Here is a 23921-nt window from a genome sequence, read left to right on the forward strand (position 1 = left end):
AGCCCCCCCAGCACCTGGCACAGCCATTCATGTTTTCAAAGAAAAGTTTATTATCAGGTATTTTTTCATTGTGAGGACAGTTTTTCATTCTGATATTCCCATACATGCATGCAAAGGACTTCACTCAGACTCACCCCTTCATCATTCTCATCTCCCCCTTTTCCTTCTTAAAACAATTCCATTATCCTATTTATATATAAGCGTATAAAGTATTTCAACCACATTCACCCTCATTCATTCTCTGTTAGCCTCTCCACTCCTTTTAGTTTCTGACCCCCAGTAGAAACTGTTTTCCTTTCCTACCATTCTTTTTTTCTTTAGTTTTTAATGTATAGTCATTGTAGAAAGGATTTTCACCATGGTATTTCACATGTATATATATTACATTTTAGCCAGATTGACATCTTTCCCATTGCAAGCATGCCAAGGTCATCTTCTTCTTTGGAATCTCCTCTTGCTCTTTGACATTCTTGTGTCTCCCTATGTTCCCTTCACTTGTATACTTTACCTTGCTATTCTTTAACTTTCAGAAGAGAAAGCTTCTCCAAGGAAAAATAGTATTAAGTGTTACAAAGATACACAACTATAGTTTAGTTACAGGCTGGATTAAATTCCTCAAAAGGGACTTCAAGATCTTCCAAGAAAAGTTATCATTTTAGACAGGAAAATTTATGACTCACGTTTATCTATGATAAACTCTTGAACAAATATTGAAGTGTTTTAACTTTACATGAATATTGACAACAGCCTTGCTTGTCCCTTTTCTGGGCCCCTGCCATAGTTCAGCAAATGCACAGCATTATTCATTTTTTAACACCATGAGAGAAAAGCACCATTTCAAGTGTAAAAAACATGGCTATGTAGACAAAGAGACTTTTCAATTAATTTAGAGTTGTTTCAAGAATGAATCCTAAATCCTTAGAGGAGGGACTCAAAGGAGTAACTTGCTAAGCATTTGAAATACTATTTATCGAAATGAGCTCCAAGAAATGGAAACATGGGTTTTTTCTGTTATTGTTGCTGTTGTTGGTGGTGGTGGTGGTGGTACTTGTTTCTGTTTTGGACTTTTTCTTTTAGGGGTGATAAGTGGGGGCAGAAAAGGGAAAGATGAACACATGCAGTCATGCACTTCAGTTTACCCTATGTGAGAAATGATCTATGTGATTTGTGTGCAAAGATGGGAGGGGGAAACTGAGGAAAAACAATATAAGGGATGACATTGTCCCCCCAAAAGGAATAGACTCACTGACTGACATGAAAATGACAACCCTACTGCACAGCACCTTAATAATAACAATAAAATTATGTTTAAAGAATGAATCCTAGTACATGATAAAGAGGATAAAATACTCATATACTAAACTTATGTTACAGACCCCTCAACAACTGTGATGGCTTTTTTCTATTGTCATTTGGTTCACTACTTGGTATAGTATCTTCAAAACATGGGTCTGAGCCAGGCACCAGTGGCTGGCTCATGCCTGTAATCTTAGCTACTCAGGAGGCTGAGATCTGATGTAGCTCAAAGCTAGACAGGAAAATTCATGAGACTTTTATGTCTTATCAACCACTAAAAAGGTAGAAGTGGAACTGTGGCTCAAGTGGTAGAGCCCTAGCCATGAGCAAAAAAGCTCAGGCCCTGAGTTAAAGACTCAGTATAATCATAGTATAATCATAGAGAGAGGCGAGTGGGGAGAAAGAGGGGAGGGAGAAGAAGGGGAGAGAGACAAAGAGATAGAGAGGGAGAGAGAGATAAATAAGAGGAAAAAGAGAAAACAAGAAAATATCCCATGGGCTTGATTTTCCCATAGAAAAGGTTCAACCATATACACTGCAGTTGTATTCTTTTCTGTGTTGAGGGCATGAAACAAGCAGAGGTTTGTTAATTTCAAAACAGCACAGTGTATTTGTCTATAAAGACACATAGCAGCATAAAGGAAATAAAGGAAGGGGAGCATTTCAAGTTAACATCAGGATATATTTTTTTCATCTCTAGGGACCAAGAGGACCAGATGGTTCCCCAGGGGAACAAGGTACACAAGGTGCCCAGGTAATCACTAATTTCCTTGTTTCACATGCAGTTAGTTATATGTTATTGAGTCCATGCTTCCTACCTTAAAAAAATGGTATGTCCAAAAAAGATACATGCCTTGCCAAAATAGAATTCTAAATGTTTATCTGGTGTAAGTTTGAATTTTAAAATACTGAGCTATGTCCTTGACAAATTTTTTTTTCTGTATACTAACATGTGTAAGACAATACATCAAATTCTTAACTAATTCATCTGGTATTGATATTTTGTTAGGGTGAGAAAGGAAATCAAGGGAAACGAGGGCCTCCTGGTCTTATTGTAAGTAGTAAAACATTTCACTTGAACATTGTAAATATCTATTTTCTTGATTCTTTCTCCTCTTATTTTGGTAGGGGCCACTTGACCTAAGCATATTTTTTCTTCTATAGGGTAAGACTGGACACCCTGGAGAGACAGGAGTTCAAGGGAAGCCAGTAAGTATTAAAAAGTAATCAAGGTATAAACAATTTTTATTTGCTTTGGAGTTGGGGATACTAATGCAATGCTTTGAGAATTTTCTGACTAATGAAAGTTATATTTATTTGTACTATGTAATGTGATAGGTTGGTGTATACATATAAATTATGAAGTAAACATCTTTCATCTCTAACATAACTATTATTTGGCATTCAATCTGTTGGACTAAGAGAATACAAATCCTTTTCTTTCACTGTAATTTATTAAGTTACTATTTTACTGACAGCAAACTCAATTTTATTTTTTAAATAGCTAAATTAAGTTACTATTTAAGATACTTACCCACTCTAGGATAGGCTGGTGTTGATAACTGGTACTTTTATTTCATTCTAGTGATGATAAAATAGGTTTTCTATGAACCCATTTTGAAATAAAATTGTGTCATAAATGTAATGGAACATAATAAAACCAATATAAGAAACTTCTTTGAGGTCTCTTGATAGTTTCTTTTTAGCTCACCAGGAATACTTTTTGGATCTTTGGTATGTGGAGCCAAGTGTGGCATACTTTCTCATTATACTGCTCCAAAGCTTTAAGTATTTTACAATGCTAGATATTTTCCTAATTTTGAATATCTTACTAGAAGTATGCATTTTGTCACTTAGATATAAAAAGTTCTGTGATTATAATCACGAAGTAGTAGAGGAAAGTGTTAAATAAAAGGGCGCACACATGCATATAAAAGCATATACACCATGTATAACATTACATAAAAGTATATATTTAAATGAGTATTTTAATCACTTTCATTCTGAATCATAATTTTTATAACACTTTGATGTGGCATACATATTTGTTCAGCTAGTTTAAAGTAATAGAAACATATAACAGTGAAAATAGATTGCAGCTGAGGAGCTAGAAAAGGATAGAATAAAATCTTCTGTTGTAGTAATGTCACTAATGTCACAGTATTTGCTTGTTCCTATTTAAATCTGCTGCCCCCTGCCTGTCATTTACCACAATAGCATTACATTTAACATTGGTCAAACCTAAACCACCAGAGACCTAACAGATTAGAGGGAAAAGAGACTGGGCAAGTCAAGCACTAATGATCGACATTATATTGCTAACTGAAATCATTCCAGAGATACATCCTTGGGTCTTAGGCTTTGTCATCTGGGTTTTATTATTATTATTTCAGTGTCAACATTGTTCCTGTGGATTCTGATTATTTAATGCAAGCATGTTACAGTGAGTGCAGAAATTGGGAACTCAAGTTCATTCTTTGCATTTAAGAAAAGTGAGGCCCACAGAAATAAAGTCACTTAACCATTTCCACACCATTAACTTTTCTTTTAAGCCTAGAGAAATGTAATATTTAATGTTTGCCTTCCTCATTCTAATAAAAGATTCTAGAGTCATTTCTTAATTTTATCTCATAGCAAATAAGTCTCCTAGACTGCTGAAAGAGTAAAATTCTCTTATAGATGACATGGGTTGGGCATTAAATAATGAGATTATAATAGTTATTGAGGTTTACTTACCTCTATGCCTACAATGTCTCTTTAACTGAACTGAGAGAGATCTTAAGAAAGCAAAACACAAGTTTTAAAAAAAACCTTAGAGATTTTCCTTATCTTTCAGACATGAAACAATGGGCGATCAAACTTATAAAGTCTGAATCAATACTTTTGGTTTCCCAAATCATATAAAAATTATAACTGGTCATACATCATTGATATCTTATCTATTGATTCTATAAGTTGATGATATTAGGATATAAAAATCCTGATTTTTGTACTGCTCTGTTTTACTCTTTAATTCACATTGTGCTTTGAATATTTCAAAATTATAACTTTATTCATTTTTGTGATCATTATGTCTTTCTGATCATCTTACCATTTTAGCATCCAAAAATATGTTTTTCATGAAAATATTTTATTTTTAATGACACTGTTTCTTTTGAAATCTACTTTGATTGCTCATATAATTTCTCCAATCTTCTGGCACTTGCTATTTTTTTTTCAGCTTACACATATCTACATATTTATTTTGAATTTATTATACTTGTATCTTGCTTTTGTATTCTGATCATCCCTGCCTTTTAATTCTAGCATTTGGCTCATTTTCATTTATTAAAATTACTGATAACTGGATTTGGGTCTAGTATTTTATTCTTTTTATGTCTTTTTTGCTACTACCTTTAGCGCCTTTTGTCAGCATTAAAAATTGAAAAAACTATCTTATCTATTGATTTTTAGCTGTACTTTTCACTATTATTGTAAGTAGTTGTTCTATTTCAGGGATCAGCAATTTTTTTCTGTAAGTACCATAAAATAAATATTTGTGTTAAATATGGAGCATATATAAGAAACTTGGAGCCAGAGAGACCAATTTATCAATGCTTTGCATTTCATGCTACCATTATTTTATTTATTACATTTACATACATTATTAATCCCTCATGCAAACTTGTTTTTACTCTAATATAAACAAAATATTATTTAATATAGATGAAATATGTATATTAGAACAATATATATGGAAAAGGATGATTTTTTATTTAAGTATTTCTGATATTCTTCAGTTCAGAGTATCTTTTGTTCTGGTTTTCTTGTTTTGCTTTGTTGTTTTGACAAAACTGGGGCTTGAATTTAGGGCTTTATACCCTTGCATGGCTTTTTTGCTCAAAACTGAAACCCTACCACTTGGAGCCATACCTCTACTCCCAAGATTTGTATTTCTAAATGCTGTTTTCCTGAAGTCTTGGATCTTCCTTTAGATTTCTCTTAATGAAATTGTCTAATGGTGAATTCTCCTATTTTTATTGCCTTTATTTTATATGCCTTTATTTCTCATCTCCTCTTGAAGGCTGCTTTCACTGGATGGAAGGTTCTGGGTTTTATTGGTTGCATTTTAATTCAAAACTACAAAGAGGCTATTATCTTTGTCCCCAGAATTTGTGATGGAAAGTCCACATTTATCCCTATTATTGATCACCTAGATGTAAATGTATCTTATATTTTATTGCAAACAAACTTGTTGGGGTAAAATACTGATCCTGCTACTTAGTAGCTGTTTAACTTTGTAGAAATTAATTGGGTTCTGTGAACCTTTGTTTTCCTACCTTTAAAATAGATATCTGTCATAGTGATATCAATATTTGTTATAATATGTTCATTAACATAGGCATAGGCCCTCAAATAATGACAATAGTCTTTATTCTGGTTATTATTCTGATCATTACTGAGTCACAGTAACTAATTCTTGTACAAAATGATACATTATTAGTAGCATCTGAAAGCCTTAAGAAATAATTTTTATTGGGTTCCAAATTTTTCTTTTTTTAAGACAACTTTTAGGCACCATTAGCAATACAAAATACATCAATTGCCATCATATCCAAAACACTCTACAAGGACAATTGGGCAGACATTACTCAAAGTTCTAAACTTTGGTTGGTTGGTTGTTTTAGTCTATCGGGCACAGTGAGCCCTTTCATATTGATCCTGTTCCTTAGGTAGGATCCTGGAGTGAATGAAGAAGACATGATTTTTATTACTGAAAACAGTGCTGCCTTAACCAGATGGGAGTCAATACATTTATGTACTTCCATGTTTTAAATGATCCACACTGAACAAAGTATTAATTATAACTTAGAAGATTCTTCCTATCTAAGAATATCTTTTTGAAATATCTTTGAAGCATTTTAGTTGACACATATTTAGGGTGTAGAGTATCATTTTTCAACACATGTATATACAATGTGCAATAATCAACAGGACAAATGGAATATTCCTCACCTATATTTCTCTGTGTAAAGAAATTTCAATCAAAAGAGCCAGACGGCCCACCAATTCTACTTAAGTATACAGCCAAAAGAATGAACAAAAACAGAGCGGAGGCACACTCACACTCAGATACAGTGTTCCCAGCAACTCATTCATAATAGTGAAAAGGTAGAATCAACTCAAGTGTTTACTGGCCGGCAGACAAAAGGTAGCATTACACATAAAATGGAAAAGTAGTCAGCTTTAAAAAGAAAGCAAATGTGGACCCGTGCCACCACAAGGATGAACCTTGAAGGCATTCTACAAAGTGAAATAATCTAGACCTAACAGTACAGGTGTTATATGATCCTACTTATGAGAGGAAGCATGTTCAGTGACCAAAAACAGGATGGTTACAAGAAAACAGGGGAAGCAGAGATGAAGAATTAGTGTTTACCTGGTACCGAGTTTCATTCAGAAGATGAACAAGGTCTGGAAATGAATGGTAGTAGTCATTGTTCAACAATGTGAACAAGTTTCATGCCAAAGTAATGTATAATTAAAAGTGCTAAAGGGTAGATTTCCTTTTATGTATATTTTTAACAACCAAAGAATATAAAAAGATGTAAGAAGAATCCAAACGAAGTTAAGGTAAGAAAATGAAAGCATTTTTAAGCGCTACTTGTCCTACAAGTTTCTCATTCATTCATTCAGGGATTACAGGGACTCCCTGGCAATACAGGAGACAGGGGACCTGCAGGAGAACCAGTAAGTTTATCTTTGTGCAATTTATAATTTTTTCCATTGCTATTGCTCTGCAGTATTGTGACATACATTTTAGAAAGCATTATTTGTCATAGACAACGTAAAGTTATTAAGTAGAATGGCTACATTGCTATCATGTAGAGAATGATAACATTTTTGTCATGTATAGTGATGCCTTTCTAGCTTCATCAGTCTAATTTTATACTGTTTCTCCATACATGTTAAAGCAAAGCATATTTTTATTGTCAATGAAGACTACTTTTACTGAATCCCAGAAATTCTCTTTCTGAATGTCTGGCTCTTATAAGTATTACATTCACACACACTTGCACACACATTTATGAGGCTAACTATAAACTAAACGATCATATAGAGAAGCCAAACTCTACATCTGATGGGTCAAAAAGTATAAACATGACAGAAATGCTATTACATCAACAATGCCAAAACTTTTACATCATTATTTTGCACATTTCATTTAATTGTAGAGTCTCCAAGGAAATTGATTTGTGAAAAGGAAAGATCTAGTCGCATCTACTTTCCTACAATGTATTCTTTATTGTTAATGAGGTCATGGTTCTGATTAATCATGTAAGATGTAAGATGCTGTAATGTGCTCCTAAGATTTACAATACAGTACAGTCTTTCATGCCATGGATTTGATTTTATCATCAGTTGACACAAAGGTTTAGAAGTGACCTTTGTATAATTCATTTAGTTAGTAGTAAGTGGAATATTCTAACAAAGTAATCTTACCAAACTGTATTGATTCCCTGTTATGTGTTTAGCCTATGATATAAAGTCTCCAAACAAATCATAATGCTTTGACAATACATATAATTTTTTTCCCTAAGATATGACTGACATTGATTTTATACAAGTAAATCCTTTTTGGTTTTCTTTCTATTTTGTATGACTTAACCTGCCATCCCAGTTCTAATATTTATTTGACCTCAAATAATGTAAGTCTTTTTAGCATAGTTTACTTAAATATCTGTTTCCCTGGAAGAGTCTGTAAACTCCTTGTGACCAACTCTTTGATCTTTATACTCTCCTTTCCTGGCACAATGTCTGATATATTAAATCACTCGGTGATTTAAATTGAATTGACAAAAGTCATTTACCTATAGTGTACTCATTCAGCCAGATGTAACATGACATGAGGTGAAATGGAATAAAAAATGATGAATCTTAATGAAGACACACCCAGGTAGAGATAAATTTGTCAGTAAAGCTACGTCAGTAGTACATGCATGTTACCTAGGATTTCTACAAGGAAAGACTTGTTCACTAAATCTCAAATCAACATGCAGGTCATAAGGTTGTGGGACTAGTAAATAAAATGTAAATCAATGGATATAATAGCCATTGTGTCGGGAATTTGAACTGTCTGATTAAATCACAGAAAAGAATTGCTGAGCTGCTGAGCACTGTGGCTCATACCTGTAATCCCAATTACTCACAAGGTGTAAATTGGGAGGAATATAGTTTGAGGCCAGCATGGGCAAGAATTCAGTGAGATTTCATCTCACCAAAAAAAGCTTAACATAGTAGTTACACCTGTCATCCCACCCATGGGAGGTTTAACAACATGAATCACAAATCAGACCACACAAAGTAGAAAGTGCAAGACTCTACCTGAAAGATAACTAAAGCTTAGGGTCCAGACTCAAGTGATACAGTACTTTGTAAGTGAAAAGCCCTGACTTCAAACCAAAAATCATTTTTTTAAATAAAAGAAAGAGAAAGGAAAGAAGAGGAGAAACAGGAGTAAATTGAAGAACACACTAAAAAATTGTTGGAACACATCTAAATTTTAATATAATAAAACAAGTACTATAATATAGGAAAATTTTAAAACTGACTTCCTTATTATTTGTAAGCATTTCTATTTGAATAGGGGACCACTTGTCTATTCAGGCAGTCAATAAATATTTATTAAGAGTCTGCACTAGGTACATAGTGGTTAACACAGAATTTTCATACTGGTAATAGAAAAACATATTTAAGCAATCCGAGATATAAATGGAGATTTACAAACTAAAATAAAACTATAAACCATTGCCATTGATATCTCCTTCAAACACTAACAACTGTGGATCCTCAAGCCAATCCCATAATAAGGTACATTATGTTCTTATAATTCACACCTGTATTATGATATACTTTAAATTATCTCGTATTATGTATAGCAGTTACATAGTAATGTAACTGCTATGTAAATAGGGTATATTGTTTATGGAATAATTCCAAGAAAGTGCCTTTGCATATTTACTATAGACACATTTTAAAAAATATTTTTGTCTGTAACTGGTTGAATGCATAGATGTAGGGCCAATACAGAAGGAGCCTGTTGAAGAATTCTGATCTAAGAAAGTCTCTAAGAAATAAACCATCATAGTCTAGAGGAAAGTCATAGTCTTAGGAGAAGCTTCCAGTGAGCATAAGAAAGATGTGATCTGAAAGATACATAATAGTCATTTGGGCCAAGAAGAGGAATGGTCATGCCAGAGAAAAGTCATTAGGTAGGAGAAAGCACAACATATTTACCTGAAGGCTGACTGGACACATAACCAGCATGGCTAGGGCTCAGTAAATGTAAAATGAGAATGGAAAGAGTGTCAGGTGACAAACACACAGCTTCATGTGACCTCTTCCCAAGGACTTGCAGGTTTTTTTATTAGAATAAATGGATGTCATCAGAGAGGTGAAGCAATGATCAAATTATTGCTTTGTAAATATCACTCAAACTACAAAGTAGAAGGAGCCAATGATCCAAATAAAAGATGGTGGAAGCTATTCGATTCGCAGAGAAAAGGAAGTATGACTTGTGTAGGGCATTGACTGGTAAGTGCTGGGACAAGACTGCAAACTCAAAGTGAACTTCTTCTGTAGTCTGACATTTGTTCTGAGTCAGTGACTATGTAACAGCCAGTCTTCATTTTGACCAATTGTTTTAAACGTGCTATTTATGGGTTCACATTCACCTAAGCATTGCTTCTTCCTTCTGCTGCTGTGAAGAGCAGAGAGGAACATCTTTCAATTGGTAAACTAAGCAGAAGGACCTGCTGTCAAGCCCAAGTAAACTTAGGCTGACCTGAGACCAGGGCAAGCACAGTATCTCCTACTATCTTTTTTTTTTTTTGGTCGGTTTCAGGGCTTGAACTCTGGGCCTGGGTGCTGTCCCTCAGCTCTTCAGCTCAAGGCTAGTGCTCTACCACTTGAGCCACAGCACCACTTCCTGTTTTCTGGGTGGTTTATTGGAGATAAGAGTCTCATGAACTTTTCTTGCCCAGGCTGGCTTTGAACCACGATCCTCAGATCTCAGCCTCCTGAGTAGCTAGGATTACAAGCGTGAGCCACCAGCACCCAGCTTCTCCTAGTATCTTATTTAGAGCTCATTCATCTGTGTCCTCTTCAAGATCTACTATGCCCTTTGTGGTTCCTTTTAGCCTGTGCTTTTAGTGGTATCAGAAAGTGGGTATGGGGAAAGGTCTATTATAACTATAGTGGAAATTAAAGTATAGATGAAAAATTTCTGTGGATAGCAAAAGTAAAATAAATACATAAACTTTCAGCAGAAAACACATTCTTTTCAAGCTCACATGAAACACTTACCAAGATAGATCACATTCTAGGCTATACAATACATTGTAATAAATCTAAAAGAACAAACAATACTACAAATACTCTCAGACCACAAGGGAAAATAAAAGTCAGTAACAGAAACATGACTGAAAAATCCCAAGTTTTCAGGAAGTAACACAGTACATTTCTAAACAGCACACTGGTCAAAAGAGATGTCTCGGGAGAAATTTTAAAATATTTTGAACAAAATGGAAATGCAACATATCAAAATTTGTGAGATGCATCACTAACAGCACATAGAAGGAAAATGATTATATTTAATGAAAATTATTAGGAAAAATAAAGATCTCAAAGCAGTAATCTAAGATAGATTATTAATTTGGAAACTAACAACTAGGACCTAGGAAACTAGTTCAATAAAAATGTTCAAACCCTAAGCAGAATAAGAAAAATAAGTAAGACATGATTTACTAATAATCAAAAAGGAGAGAGAAGACAGTAGTATTAACCCTAGAGAAAATTCAAGGATAATCAAAAATGAGTATTATAAGAATTCTTATGTCCACAAGCTTGATATTTTAGATGAAATACCCCAATTCCTTGAAAGAAATATCTACCAAAATTTCCATTAAAAGGCATCGGCTATATGAATAGGACTATATTGACTGAGCATATGAAGTCAGTAACTAATAATATTTTTGTACCAGAACAGCCTTGAATTCAGGGCTTCATGTTGTTGCTTAACTCTTTCACTCAAGGTCTCAGATCAAGATCCTCCTACCTATTTGTCCTATGTAACTGGGATTACAGATGTACACCTCCATGCCCAGTTTGTTGGTTGAGTCTTCTAACTTTTTGCCTGAGCTGTCCTCAAACCACAATCCTACCAATCTCCACGTCCTTACCAGCTGGGATTACAGGATTGAACTACACACCCTGAGAGAAATAATGCATATATTAAAATTCAAGAGACCTAGTTTACATCTTCTACAATGTGAGGCCACAGCTAGAATGAACCATCTTTGATCCAGAAAATGTAGTTGTATCAGACACTGAATCTGTTGAGCTTCAGTTTGGGACTTGCCAAACTCCAAAGCAGTGAGAAATAAATTTCTGTTGTTTAAAAATTGCCAGTTCATAGAGCTATGTCCCTTCATCAGACTGAAGAGACTAAGACAATGTACTGCAACAAGTAAATAAACTATAGTATATGCATACATTGGAATATCATTCAGCAATACAAAGAATGAGTTGCAAAACAAAAATAAAATATAAAATGACAGTAAGTCCATGTTTTCTGAGTGATAGAAGCTAATATAAAAGGATATATGCTGCACGATTCCAATTACACATTTTGGGAAAAGCAAAACTATAGAGAAAGAAAAGGTATCGTTTATTCCTTTAAAATGTTTCATTTGTCTCACATTTGCCAGAAATAATAGTTACATGTATGATTAGCATACCCATTAAATTAGATAATACTGTGTCTTTAGCATAGTATTTGATATTTGTTAGGTGCTACGTAATCTTTCTTTAGTAAATGAGTGAATTAAGAGATAAATGAATCAATGGACCACTTTTTCTTTACTTTTGAATCCAAGCATAGTTTAACAGCATTCATAAAAGAACAGTGCCCAGAACAGTCAAGCCCCATGATTGACAAAAATAAATTAATTAATTAAATAAATAAAAGTAAAGAAAATACAAATGGATCAACTAAAGACATACTTTGTTTATAGAGAGAGTAACCATTTTGTTTATACAGAAAATAAGGAAATATATTGCTAATTTATTATGTATTATTTTATGTCATATTATGAATTCCCTCTTTAGATAGCTAAGTTTATTAATATCAGGCAAATTTTGATTCTCATGTTTTAATTCTATTTGAATATAGGGATCACGAGGACCGAAAGGCGATGCTGGACCTCCTGGAGAAACCGGTGTTGAGGTGATTTTTTGTAGTTTTTTATATTCCTTGATAATACTTTTGTAGACTGTAAAATAAAGTTAATTTTATCAAGTATATAACATAAAGAATACTCTCAATGTATTTCCTTCCGTATTTACAAAATAAGTCCCAAAGAGCAGAAGTGATTTTGTAAGAATCTAATTTTTCTTTATATTTTGCCATGGTAGGGCTCAAACCCAGGGCCCTGCACATGCTAGGCAAGTGCTCTGCCATAAAGCCATATCTCCAACCCTAGTGAATATTGTTTTCATTTCATAATCATGAGTTTCATCCTGTACCCCAAATAGTCCATCTTGTATATTCATGTCAATGTCTATCTGTCTGTTTGCTGCTTGTTTTCAGGTATAAATTCTGAAAATGAGAGAAAATATGCTATATTTGTGTTTTTGAATCTGCCTTATTTTGTTTAACATTAAGATGATTTTCAGTTCCACCCATTTTGCTGTAAATGAGTTACTTTCATTCTTCCTTGTGATTAAATGATATTCCATAACTTTTAGGCATTCATTCATTGTTAGACACCTAGGCTATTCCATAATTTGGCTGTTATGAAATGTACAGCAATAAACACAGGTGTACAGGTATCTCTATTGTGTACCAACTTTGATTCCAATAGACATATAATTAACCACAGCATTTACATTGTGGTCCTGTTTTTAGTGTATTTGCGGCACCTCCAAAACAATTTCATAACTAGCCAGACTAATTTACATTCCTGTCAATCTTGTGAAAGTTCCTTTTTTTTATCACATTCTCTCCAACATTTACTGTTCTTTTCTTGATGGTGGCTAGCTGCCTGAGAGGAAATGGAATTTCAGTGTCATTTTGATCTGCATTTCTTTGATGACTAATGATGCTGAACATTTCTTCATGTACTTATTGGCCATTTTGTACATCTTTTGAGAACTGTCTATTCAGTTTGTGTACTTATTCATTTGATAAGTTTATTCTTGTTTTCTTCTATTCTTTTTAAAAATTTTTTTACTGTGAAGATATTGTGCAGAGGTTACATTTACATTAGTAAGATAATGTGTACATTTCCTCTTGAGCATTGTTACTCCTTCCATTGTTTATCCCCAGCCATCCCTTCTCTCCCCACCTCTCCCCCAACTTCTCCTCCCCCACCAATTTGTAAAGTTCATTTTTAACACAGTGGGTCAGCCTGTATCCTTGCCTCAGCATTTTGTTATTTCCCTTCCATTCCCCCAATTAGAAATTGATACATTTATTCTTTTAGTGTTTCATTTGAGTTCTTTATGTATTCTAGATATTCATATCAGGTGAATAAGTGGCAAGGTTCTTTCCCATGCTCTGCTCTGTCTCCTCACCCTTGTAATTGTTTCATTTACAGTGCATTTTCTTACTTTAATGTACTTCCACTTGTTGATTCTTGCTCATCTCTGTGAGCTATTGAAGTCCTGTTCAGAAAATTGTTGCCTATGCCTGTATCTAGAAATGTTCTCTTATAGTAGTTTCAGAACTTATATTAAGACCTTCATTTTGAATTGATGTTTGTACAAGATAAATCTAGTTTCAGTGTTCTGCATTTAGTTATCTGCATACACAAATAGTTATCAAGTTACCAAGTTTCTCATCATTTATGCAAGTTTTTTGGCACCCTTGTGAAAATCAGAGGACTAGTTGTATGGATCTGTTTCACACTCTATTACTTTATGTCTGTTTTTGTTCTAGTAACAAGCAGTTTTTATTATTTGGGCTCTGCAGTATAATTTGAAGTGCGCTGTTGTGATATTTCTCAGTATTGCTGTTTTTACTCAAGATTATGTCAGTTCTTTGGGTTCTTTTATGCTCCCATGTGAATTTGTTATTTTTTATTTTTTACAAAGAATATCATTGACATTTTGGTGGGGGTTACATTGAATCTGTTGATCCCTTTTGATGCTAGGTTTGCTTCTACAATACTAAATCGGCTAATCCATGAACATGGGAAGTCTTTCCATCTTCTAGTATCTTCTTTGTCTTCTTTCTTCTTTGTATAAGTCTTCCACCTCTGTTAATTCCAAGGTTAATTATTTTCTTTCTTTTTTGAGGCTTCTGTGAATGGAATTAGGTTGGTGATTTCATTCTTAGCATGTTTGCTTTTGGTATGGAGGAAAGATACTAGTTCTTCTATGATTTTCGTATCCTGCTTCTTTGCTGAAAGTGTTTATCAGATCCAAGATATTTCTAATAAAACTTTTAGGTTTTTTAAAATAAAAGATTGTATCATCTGAAAGCAAGGATATTTTGATTTCTTCAGTTCATATTCATCTTCTTTTTGCTTCTGTCTCTTACTTTAATGATCTGGCTAAGAATGTATACACTATTTTAAGTGTGGAGGGAGTGATCACCTAAGCTTCTTTCCTGATTTTTGAGAATGTTTCATTAAAGTTTTTTTAAATTTTTATTTATTTTTTATTGTGACAATACTGTACAGAGGGATTACAATTACATGGGCAAGATAATGAGTACATTTCTTATCAAGCATTGTGGCCTCCTCCTTTGTTTCCCCTTCCTATCCCTTCCCATCCTCCCCACCCCTACCCACCCAATCCTCCCCGCCCCCTCCCCCACCAAAGTTGTAAAATTCGTTTTCCACATAACAACTTTTTCTCATTGTTGCAACGGGTCCACCTGTATCCTTATTTAAACGACTTGTTTTAAAGTTTTTTTATATTTGGTCACCTACAGCTACAGGTTCATTATATTTTTATTATATTACTTTGAGGTTATATTTATCTCTTCCTAGATTCTCTACAGATTTTATAATGAAAGAATGTTGAATTATATCACATAGTTTTTGGTATTTACTGAGATGATCGTGTGGGATCTTTTCCCTGATGCTATTAATGTGCTATATTGCATTTATTGATTGCATTATTTATTTATGTATCGCACTTTGTATATGTTGACTAATTCTGTGCTCTAGAATTAAATCATGGTTTATGTATTTAGAATGTGTTATAGAATTCAATTGCAAGTATTTTATTAAAAATTCATATGTCTATATTCATTAGGGAAATTGGCCTATAGGGTGTGTGTGTGTGTGTGTGTGTGTGTGTGTGTGTGTGTGTGTCTGTCTGTCTGTCTGTCTGTCTGTCTGTCTGTCTGTCTGTCTGTCTGTCTATTTTTGTCTGGTTTTGTTATGAGGATAACACTGGCTTTATAAAAATGGACATTTATTTTGTGGAATAGTTTGAGGAACAATGGCATTAGTTTAAAAATCTCATTGTAAGCTGGGCAATGGTGGCTCACGCCTGTAATCCTACCTACTCAGGAGGCTGAGATCTGAGGGTTGTGATTCAAAGCCATCCTGGGCAGGGAATTCTGTGAGACTCTTATCTCCAAATAACCACCAGAAAACTGGAAGTGGTGCTGTGGCTCAAGTGGTTGCGTTGAGCTGAAGAGCTGAGGGACAACATAGCACCCACACCCAGAGTTCAAGCCCCCCCCACACACACCCCAAAAAAATCTCCTGGTATTTTGCAATGAATCTATCTAATCCTGGACTGTTCTTCTTTAGAAGACTATTACTATTTTGATCTCATTGATTATTATATCTCTATCTGCTTAAGTAGTTTATATCATCTTGGTTCAAATTTGAAATGTTGTATGTGTCTAGAAATTTATCTATGACTTCTAATTTTTTTCATTCATTAGATTATAAATGTTCAAAACATTTCTTTGTGATCCTCAAAATTCAGTGTTACCAGTTGTAATATCACCCTTTTCATCTCTAATTCATTGATTTGCATCTTCTCTCTCTTACTTTTGGTTAGTCTGACTAAAGGCCTGTCAAACTTGTTTAATCTTCCCAAAAACTCAATTCTGTTTCAATATTCTTTATTTTTGTTTTTTTTTCTTCATTTCATTAATTATTACCATGATTTTTTTTTTCCTTTCCATGTACTAATTCTGGGTTCCAGCCCTTAGTTGTTGTGAGACAGTATCTTACCATGTAGCTCAGGCTCATGTGGAATTTGCATGCTTCTGCTTCCATGTACCAAGTACTGAAATCACAGGTGTATACCACCATGACTAGCAGAACCTAGTTTTAGACATACAAAGTTCTGTTCCAGCAGTTCTTTATTTGAAATGACAGACGAAAAAAGCTTTCCCTCCACTCATTCAGAGTTGACTTGATAGCTTTGCATGCTATGATGCTGTATCCTTTATAGAAATAATTTTAAAGTGACCCTATTTTGTATATAAAATGTATTTGTTATCATTATAAATTAGGAACCCTTTTCTGTTGTTAACATTAGCATTCAACTGTTTCATCCTGCCTCCTATGAAGTTACTCACACTTGGTTCTCCACTCCGCCTTCTCAGTAGCACTTGTCAATCTTGATAGTTTACTAACATTATTTTGACATCTCTATTCCATTCTTACCTTTACCTCTTATACAAGTTACTGATTTATTGTTGCCTTTCCAGATACCCAGCCAGAAAGCCCACAAACATCTCAAATACAAAACTATCTAAATTAAATCAATCCCTTTTCTATTCTTCCTTATTTTACTCCCATTATTTAACCATTGTTTCCAATAACCTCAAACTGACATTCACCCTGGACTACTCTCCTCTGCCTCATTTTTTCCAGATAGCAATCTTTAACCTTTAAACAAGCCCCTTGTTGTCTCTAGCCTACACTTTCCATCTTGCATCTTTCCATTCCTTTATCTTTGCCAGCGCGCTCATTCTTCATACTATGCCATGTCTCCTCCACCTCCCATCATTCCATCAGCTACTTGTTGAACAGGGCTGCAGAAGTTAGGTCAATTACAGTGTTATTTATTATGTGAAAACTGGGCAATATCCTAAAGATTATGGAAACTCTTGGAAATATTAATGTTAAAAGCAAAGTAACAACACTTCTGTTGAAACATTTATCTCCCCGTGTCTTCTACCTTTGTTCACGTATTTCTCATTCCTCAATTATGCCATTTCTTCTTATTGCATGTTGTGTCTCTGATTGTTTTAGTTTATAATCTTTCTCAAACTGCAGCCAAATCAATGATCACTGCATTACAATATACAATATATTAGACCTACTGACATGCATAGTTACAGAATACTACAAAAATACAGCAGTGAGTTCTTAAACTTGCCTGAGGAAGGAAAAAATAAGCTACATTGGGAGGGATGGCAAGATGAATTTTAAAGAAGAAAGGAGCTTTAGCTGTAAGAAAGGAGAAAATGGGTTTAGGTTATTCTACAAACAGGCACAGTATAAGAAAGAGCCTTCAAATGCTAAGCAGTATAAGTTCTTTGATGCTTGAATTCAAAGCAAAACAACAACAACAACAAAAAAAAAAAACAGGTAGTAGAGCTGGGTGCTGGTAGCTCACACCTGTAATCTTAGGTGATCAGGAGGCTGAAGTCTGAGGAATGCTCAGTTCAAAGCTAACCCAGGCCAAGAACATTTGTGAGCCTCTTATCTCAAACTAACCAGAAAAAAAAAAGCCAATAGTGGAGCTGAGCTCAAGTGGTAAGCACTAGCCTTGAGCAAATAATCTCAGGGATACTGCCCAGGCCCTGAGTTCAAGCCCCAGGACCGGCATAAATACATACATACAAACATACATACATACATACATACATACATACATACATACATACACAAATGATAGAAGTAAAGGTAAATCATAAAAATGATGTATGCTGTTAAGTGTGAGTTTTTTTACTGTATAAGATTTTAAGAAATATAGATAAAGGCAGTGATAATATCAGCTTTGTATTTTGAGAAACTATTTCTAGCAACTGCGTGAAAGATGTATTGGGCACAAGAGTCACAACAGGGCTGCCTAGTTTAAGGCGGTTGCACTGAAGCAGGCAAGGAATGATGGAGGGCTGAACTAAAGCAGTGAACAGAGAAATGTTTGTTATGTAAATTCTGCAGAACCTCCATATGTGTGGAATTTGGAAAGTAAAGATGAAAGAGATGTTAAAAATGATTCTCAGATTTTTAAGTTACATGACAGGATGTGACCATATGTTTCCTGAGTCCGTAAAAGAAGACTGTTAGGGAGGTCCAGGTCACAACTGGCCCAGGGTAAGCAGCTAACAAACAGCAGAGCTTGACTTTAACCTGACTCAAAGGTCACATTTGCCACTCATTCTATGCTGCAGCCTCTGAGCCTGAAGAAAGCTGGGAGAAATCATACCTAACAGGTGACATTTTAAAGGAATAGATCACTCTATTGAGATAAAGATAAAATGAGGGAAAGGGTAACAAGTTTGACAAGAAATGTACTTATTACCTAATTTATGGAACTGTAACTCCTCTGTATATCAGTTTGACAAGTAAAAACAGTAAAAAAATAGATTTAGTTCAGCAGATTTTGACTTGAGTAAAATATGATAGGTTAGAATACTGATTAAGAATAGAAGCCCAAAGACAGACAAAAGGTAAGCTATGCCTCATTAAAAGTCAAACTGAGGTCGGGATATTGAATTTGCATTTGTAATGATTTGGTCATCATCATAATATTAATACTTAACTATGGAGCACTTTAGATGTGACTAGTAGTATTTGCATACTTTATCCATGAATCCTCATAACTTCATAGACATGCATTGATTACCTCTATTATATAGATAAAGAAACTAAGGCATGAAATTACTTGAGAGCAATAGCTAGTAGTCATATAGATTTTAAGTTTCAACATAGGCAGTTTGCCTCCAGAAACCAGGCTCTCAGTCCTAGTGTCTCTCATCATGTATGAAGCCACTTTAAACAGTATATAGATTTCCCATGCAATATATTTCTGAGACTAGAAATAGCTTACATTCAGGGTGCAGTGTCTCAAGCCTATAATTCTAGCTACTCAGGATGGAGGCTGAAATTTGAGGATCGTGGTTCAGAGCAAGCTTGATAAGGAAACTCTGTGAGACTTATGATAAGAAATGTACTCATTACCTTGCTCATGTGATTGTAACCCCTCTGTACAGTATTTTCACAATAAAAAACTTATTTAAAAAAATAACCAAAATGCCAGAAGTAGAGCTTTGGCTCAGATAGAGAAAGAGAAAGGAAATAACAAAGATACTTTTAAGTGCTGTCCAAGAATTTATATAAGAAAAGAAGTACTTAGAGACAAATTTTTTCTTTCTTGCTATTGTTTCTATTGTATTTATAATGTACTATGTGATTTTTTTTGTTTCTTTTGTATGTTCTTCCTCCATGATATAACCCCTGTTTTCACTGTATTTGATGTTGATGCCCTTCTCTAATTCGGAGAGGGGAAGGGAAAAAACAAAATGCTTAAATAGGGGTACAGGTTGACCCATTATAACAATGAGATATACAAGACACTATGTTGAAAATGAACTTTACAACTTTGGTGGGGGGGAGTAGTTGTGGAGGTGGGAGGGAAGGGATGGTAGGGGAAAAACAAAGGAAGAGGCAACAGTGCTCCATAGGAAATGTACTCATTACCTTGCTCATGTAACTGCAACCCCTCTGTACAGTATTTTTACAACAAAAAATGTACAAAAAAGAAAGCATAAGCTCAGCTATTGATTTTCCCTAAGAGGGAATATGTTGAATTCAGTTGAAATATGTATTTCAACTGAAGCTGACAGATCAGAGGAACTCAGAGACTGGAGTGTTCTATGAGATTAAAAGCAATTTTGATATGAAAGAGGTCCAGAGAGTTGAGTGAGTTTTAATCTTAGAGTAATGTCTTAAAATTCTATAATTTCTGAGGTAAAGCAGAAACTCTGGCAGTGGGTTTCAGGCTCCTTTTTCTTAAGCTTTCACTATACTCTTACTCTTCTTTTGTAACAATGAAGATGCTACAAAGGTAAACAACTGAAGAATTAAAATAGCCATTTCAAAATTGGGGAAGTGATAGTAAAAGAGAAGTATTAAGGAACTAAGCTTTTAGCAAGATGACCTGTTCAGAAGTACTGGCTTATTGAGAACTCAAAACACTAATACCTCTAGGGAGTAGATCTGATCTTTTTATGATAAGACCATTTCTTCTCTTGTGCAGCATGCACCTTCTATTTTGAAAAGAAAACATAACTGAAAATGGATTGCAGAAGCTAGGTCAAAAGAAAAAGCTAAACTCCCACCTAAAATACTACGAGGTATTTTAATTTCCAATGATTACAAGGAAGAGTAGCATCCATGGGTCAACTATATTGAGGAATGTCTGAAGAAAGGAAGAAAACAGGAGAGATGGAGGGAGAATGAGGACAAGATAAGTGGAGCAGAAGAGAGGGAGTAGAGAGAGTAAAGGAAGGGAGGGACACACATAACTTGCCCAAACAAGATAAATATCTCAGAAAGACAAAAACAATACAACAGCAATTACATAAACTAAGCTCCAAAGCTGGAAACAGCCAAAGGTTGCAATTCAAATAAATCAAAATCAAAAAAGCATCCTAGTAATCCTGGACCCACCACGAAACCATGATAGAGAAATCCCTCTCCCCATATATATATATACAAACATAATATGTATATGTATACATAATGTATATAATAACTTCACCTCTTATTTGTATAGTACTTTTTAGTAAAACCAATATAGAACATTAATTGTTCTTAAGAAAGTGATTTTCAGGTGGCACAGCAGAAGCAGATAGAAAGAATGAAAAAGGAGAAAATGCCTTTGTATCTGAGGGTAGAAAATTTGAACGAGTAGAAATACCTTTATATTTCTTTTCTTTTTCTTCAGCACTGGGATTTGAACATAGGATCTCATATTTGCTAAGCAGGTTTTCTATCACTTAAATCACTCCACCAATCGTGTGTGTGTGTGTGTGTGTGTGTGTGTGTGTGTGTGTGTGTGTGTGTGTGTGTGTGTGTGTGTCTGCTAGTACTAAGGCTTGAACTATGAGCTTGCTCAGTTCTTTTGCTTTACCACTTCAGCCATGACTCCAGTTCTAGCAATTTGTTTGTTTACTGGAGGCAAGAGTCTCTTAGATTGTTCTGTCTGGGCCATCTTTGTGCCACAATCCTTAGATCTCAGCCTCCTGTGTAGCTTTGATTATAGGCATAAGCCATCAGTCTCTTTTGATGTTGGTTATTTTTAAGATAAGGGAGCTCAATTTATCTCCAGGCTTGACTGGATGGCAATCCTCCTATTTGTGCTCTCCTTTTTTGCTGGGATGGCAGGTCCATGCCTCAGAGCCCAGTCATTGTTTGTCCCCTGTAGCTTGAATAACAGGCATGTGCAACCATAGCCTAACATTGGTTGAGATAGATTCTCAAAAACATTTATGTCCCCGCTAGCCAATAACTTCAATCCCCCAGTGTTTACCTCCCAAGTTGCTAAGATTATGGGCTCGAGACACTGTGTCAGCTTGCATTTTATTCTCTGATTAAGACTTCAAAGATAAGAGGCAGAGTTGGAAGGAACTGGTCTTAAAAGCTCTGATTTTGAGTAAAGTTATTTTGGCATCTGAACTGTCAAAGAGTCTCAGAAAATTTCTGATATTAATTCCATAAAGCTTGTAAGAAAAACCAGCAAAGACCTTCTTCTGGACACAGGTATTTTACTTCCAAGCTACAAATCACTACCATCTCCTGGGGTTGTTATTACTTTTGTAGTGACAAATCATTTTCTTTCAGGGACCACCAGGCCTTGAGGGAGAATCTGGTATGCAGGGAGAGCCAGGTGCTAAGGTAACTTTCCTTAAATGTAAAGGAGAGAGTCTCTAAACTGTTAGTACCCTGTCCCCTACATTTGTCCTGTTTTGACAAACACTTGAAAGCAGGTGAAAGGCAGTGGGTAAAAATAAGATGTATTTTTGCAATCCTATTCCTTATGATATTCTCACCATACTTGGGCACACCATTTTAGTGAAAATATTTCTTCCACTTTGTTTCTTTAGGGAGATGTTGGGCCTGTGGGCAGCATTGGAGGAGCTGGAGAAACAGGATTGCGAGTGAGCACCTATGGGAACCATTGTCATGCATGACCCTCTTATTCTAGAAATTCAAACTTAAAGGCCTACACTCCTCAACAAGTACCTTCATAAACATTGCTAATACACTATGGAAAACATTTGTCAAAAACTGCTTATCAAGCCCTATTTATGTTCTAACTTTCTGTCATTTCAAGTCCTAACCACACGTTTTCTTTCCTCAAAATCATGTGTACTCTGAAGAGCCCTTGCCAAAAATATGAATCGTACTGTTCATCACTAATGGTGACATTAGGAAAATCACTAAACAATGATCAACTTTTAAGCTATTTGCTGGCCTGACAAGGAAGTAGAAAAATTGAAGTGTAATTTATCTTTATTTTAAAACACCCTAGAAGCCAGGTGCCAGTGACTCCTGTCTGTAATCCTATCTATTCAGAAGTCTGAGATCTTAGGATCACAATTCAAAGCCAGCCTGCGCAGGAGAGTCTGTGAGACTCTTATCTCCTATTAGGCACCAAAAAGATAGAAGTGGAGAAAAGGTGGAAGTGGAACTATACCTCAAGTTGTAGAGGGCCAGCCTTGAGCAAAAAAATAAATGAAGGGAAAGTAACTAGGCCCAGAATTCAAGCCCAGTACCAGTACACACACACACACACACACACACACACACACTTAGACTCGTGAAGATCATAAAGACACAATTGTAAATAGTTGTAACTTCACAGTGTAGAGAACTTACAGACTGTTAATTTTGAGAGATGATCTTAAGAGGTATGTATTCACTAAAAAGCAAGTAGGGAGATAGATTTTTGCACCTGGTTTATTTATTTTCATTTGTCATTTTGAGGCATGGTGAGTACAAGGTGAGAGTAATGGAGGCATCAGTAATAAAAGAGATGGAGCAACTATAAATAAATGCTAATTAATTTACCTTAAAATAGGTATTATGAGAGCCAGTGCTACTTTAACAGTTCTATAAAATTCTATCTTTGTATAAGTTCCACATCAAGAAAGTAGGTTCTTCATGTACCATAGCCTTCATTTTTGCCTCTCTGAAATGAAGAAAACAGAAATTCCAAAAATTGGATAAAGAGTTCATAATTGAATCTAGTTGTATTACTCCACATGAATTCAATATAGCTAGGAACTATATTTTATGAAATTTAATATTTACCTCCTTTGAATACATCTAGAGATATGAATTTCCAGAGCTAGCAAATGAATATATTATCTTTAATAATCTGAAATGTGTTAGATTCAGGAACCATCTTGTATGTGGAATTTCCATCACTCTAGATAATTCATTTGCAGAACTACCCAAGGCAAATTAAATCTGCTTATTATACTGCCAATCCTTTGTAGAGATAAAGTAGAAATAAAAATAAATGAATGCAAATCTGCTACTTTCTATAATAAAACAAGATGAATGATACAAACAAAAATTTAATCTTGC

General features: G+C 34.8%; 1 protein-coding gene across 1 annotated transcript in view; it reads left to right on the top strand.

Moving 5' to 3' along the window:
* Window positions 1-23921, top strand: part of Col24a1 (collagen type XXIV alpha 1 chain) — a 305980-nt gene that overhangs the window by 190304 nt on the left and 91755 nt on the right. The window contains exons 29-35 of the mRNA XM_042685239.1: window positions 1997-2050; window positions 2306-2350; window positions 2461-2505; window positions 6973-7026; window positions 12509-12562; window positions 22170-22223; window positions 22433-22486. Of these exons, the coding sequence (XP_042541173.1) occupies window positions 1997-2050; window positions 2306-2350; window positions 2461-2505; window positions 6973-7026; window positions 12509-12562; window positions 22170-22223; window positions 22433-22486 (360 nt within the window). The remainder of the gene's footprint in view (window positions 1-1996; window positions 2051-2305; window positions 2351-2460; window positions 2506-6972; window positions 7027-12508; window positions 12563-22169; window positions 22224-22432; window positions 22487-23921) is intronic.

This window comes from Dipodomys spectabilis, unplaced genomic scaffold (assembly GCF_019054845.1).
Source record: "Dipodomys spectabilis isolate Male_0828 unplaced genomic scaffold, ASM1905484v1 ptg000002l, whole genome shotgun sequence".
Classification (NCBI taxonomy): Eukaryota; Metazoa; Chordata; class Mammalia; order Rodentia; family Heteromyidae; genus Dipodomys; species Dipodomys spectabilis.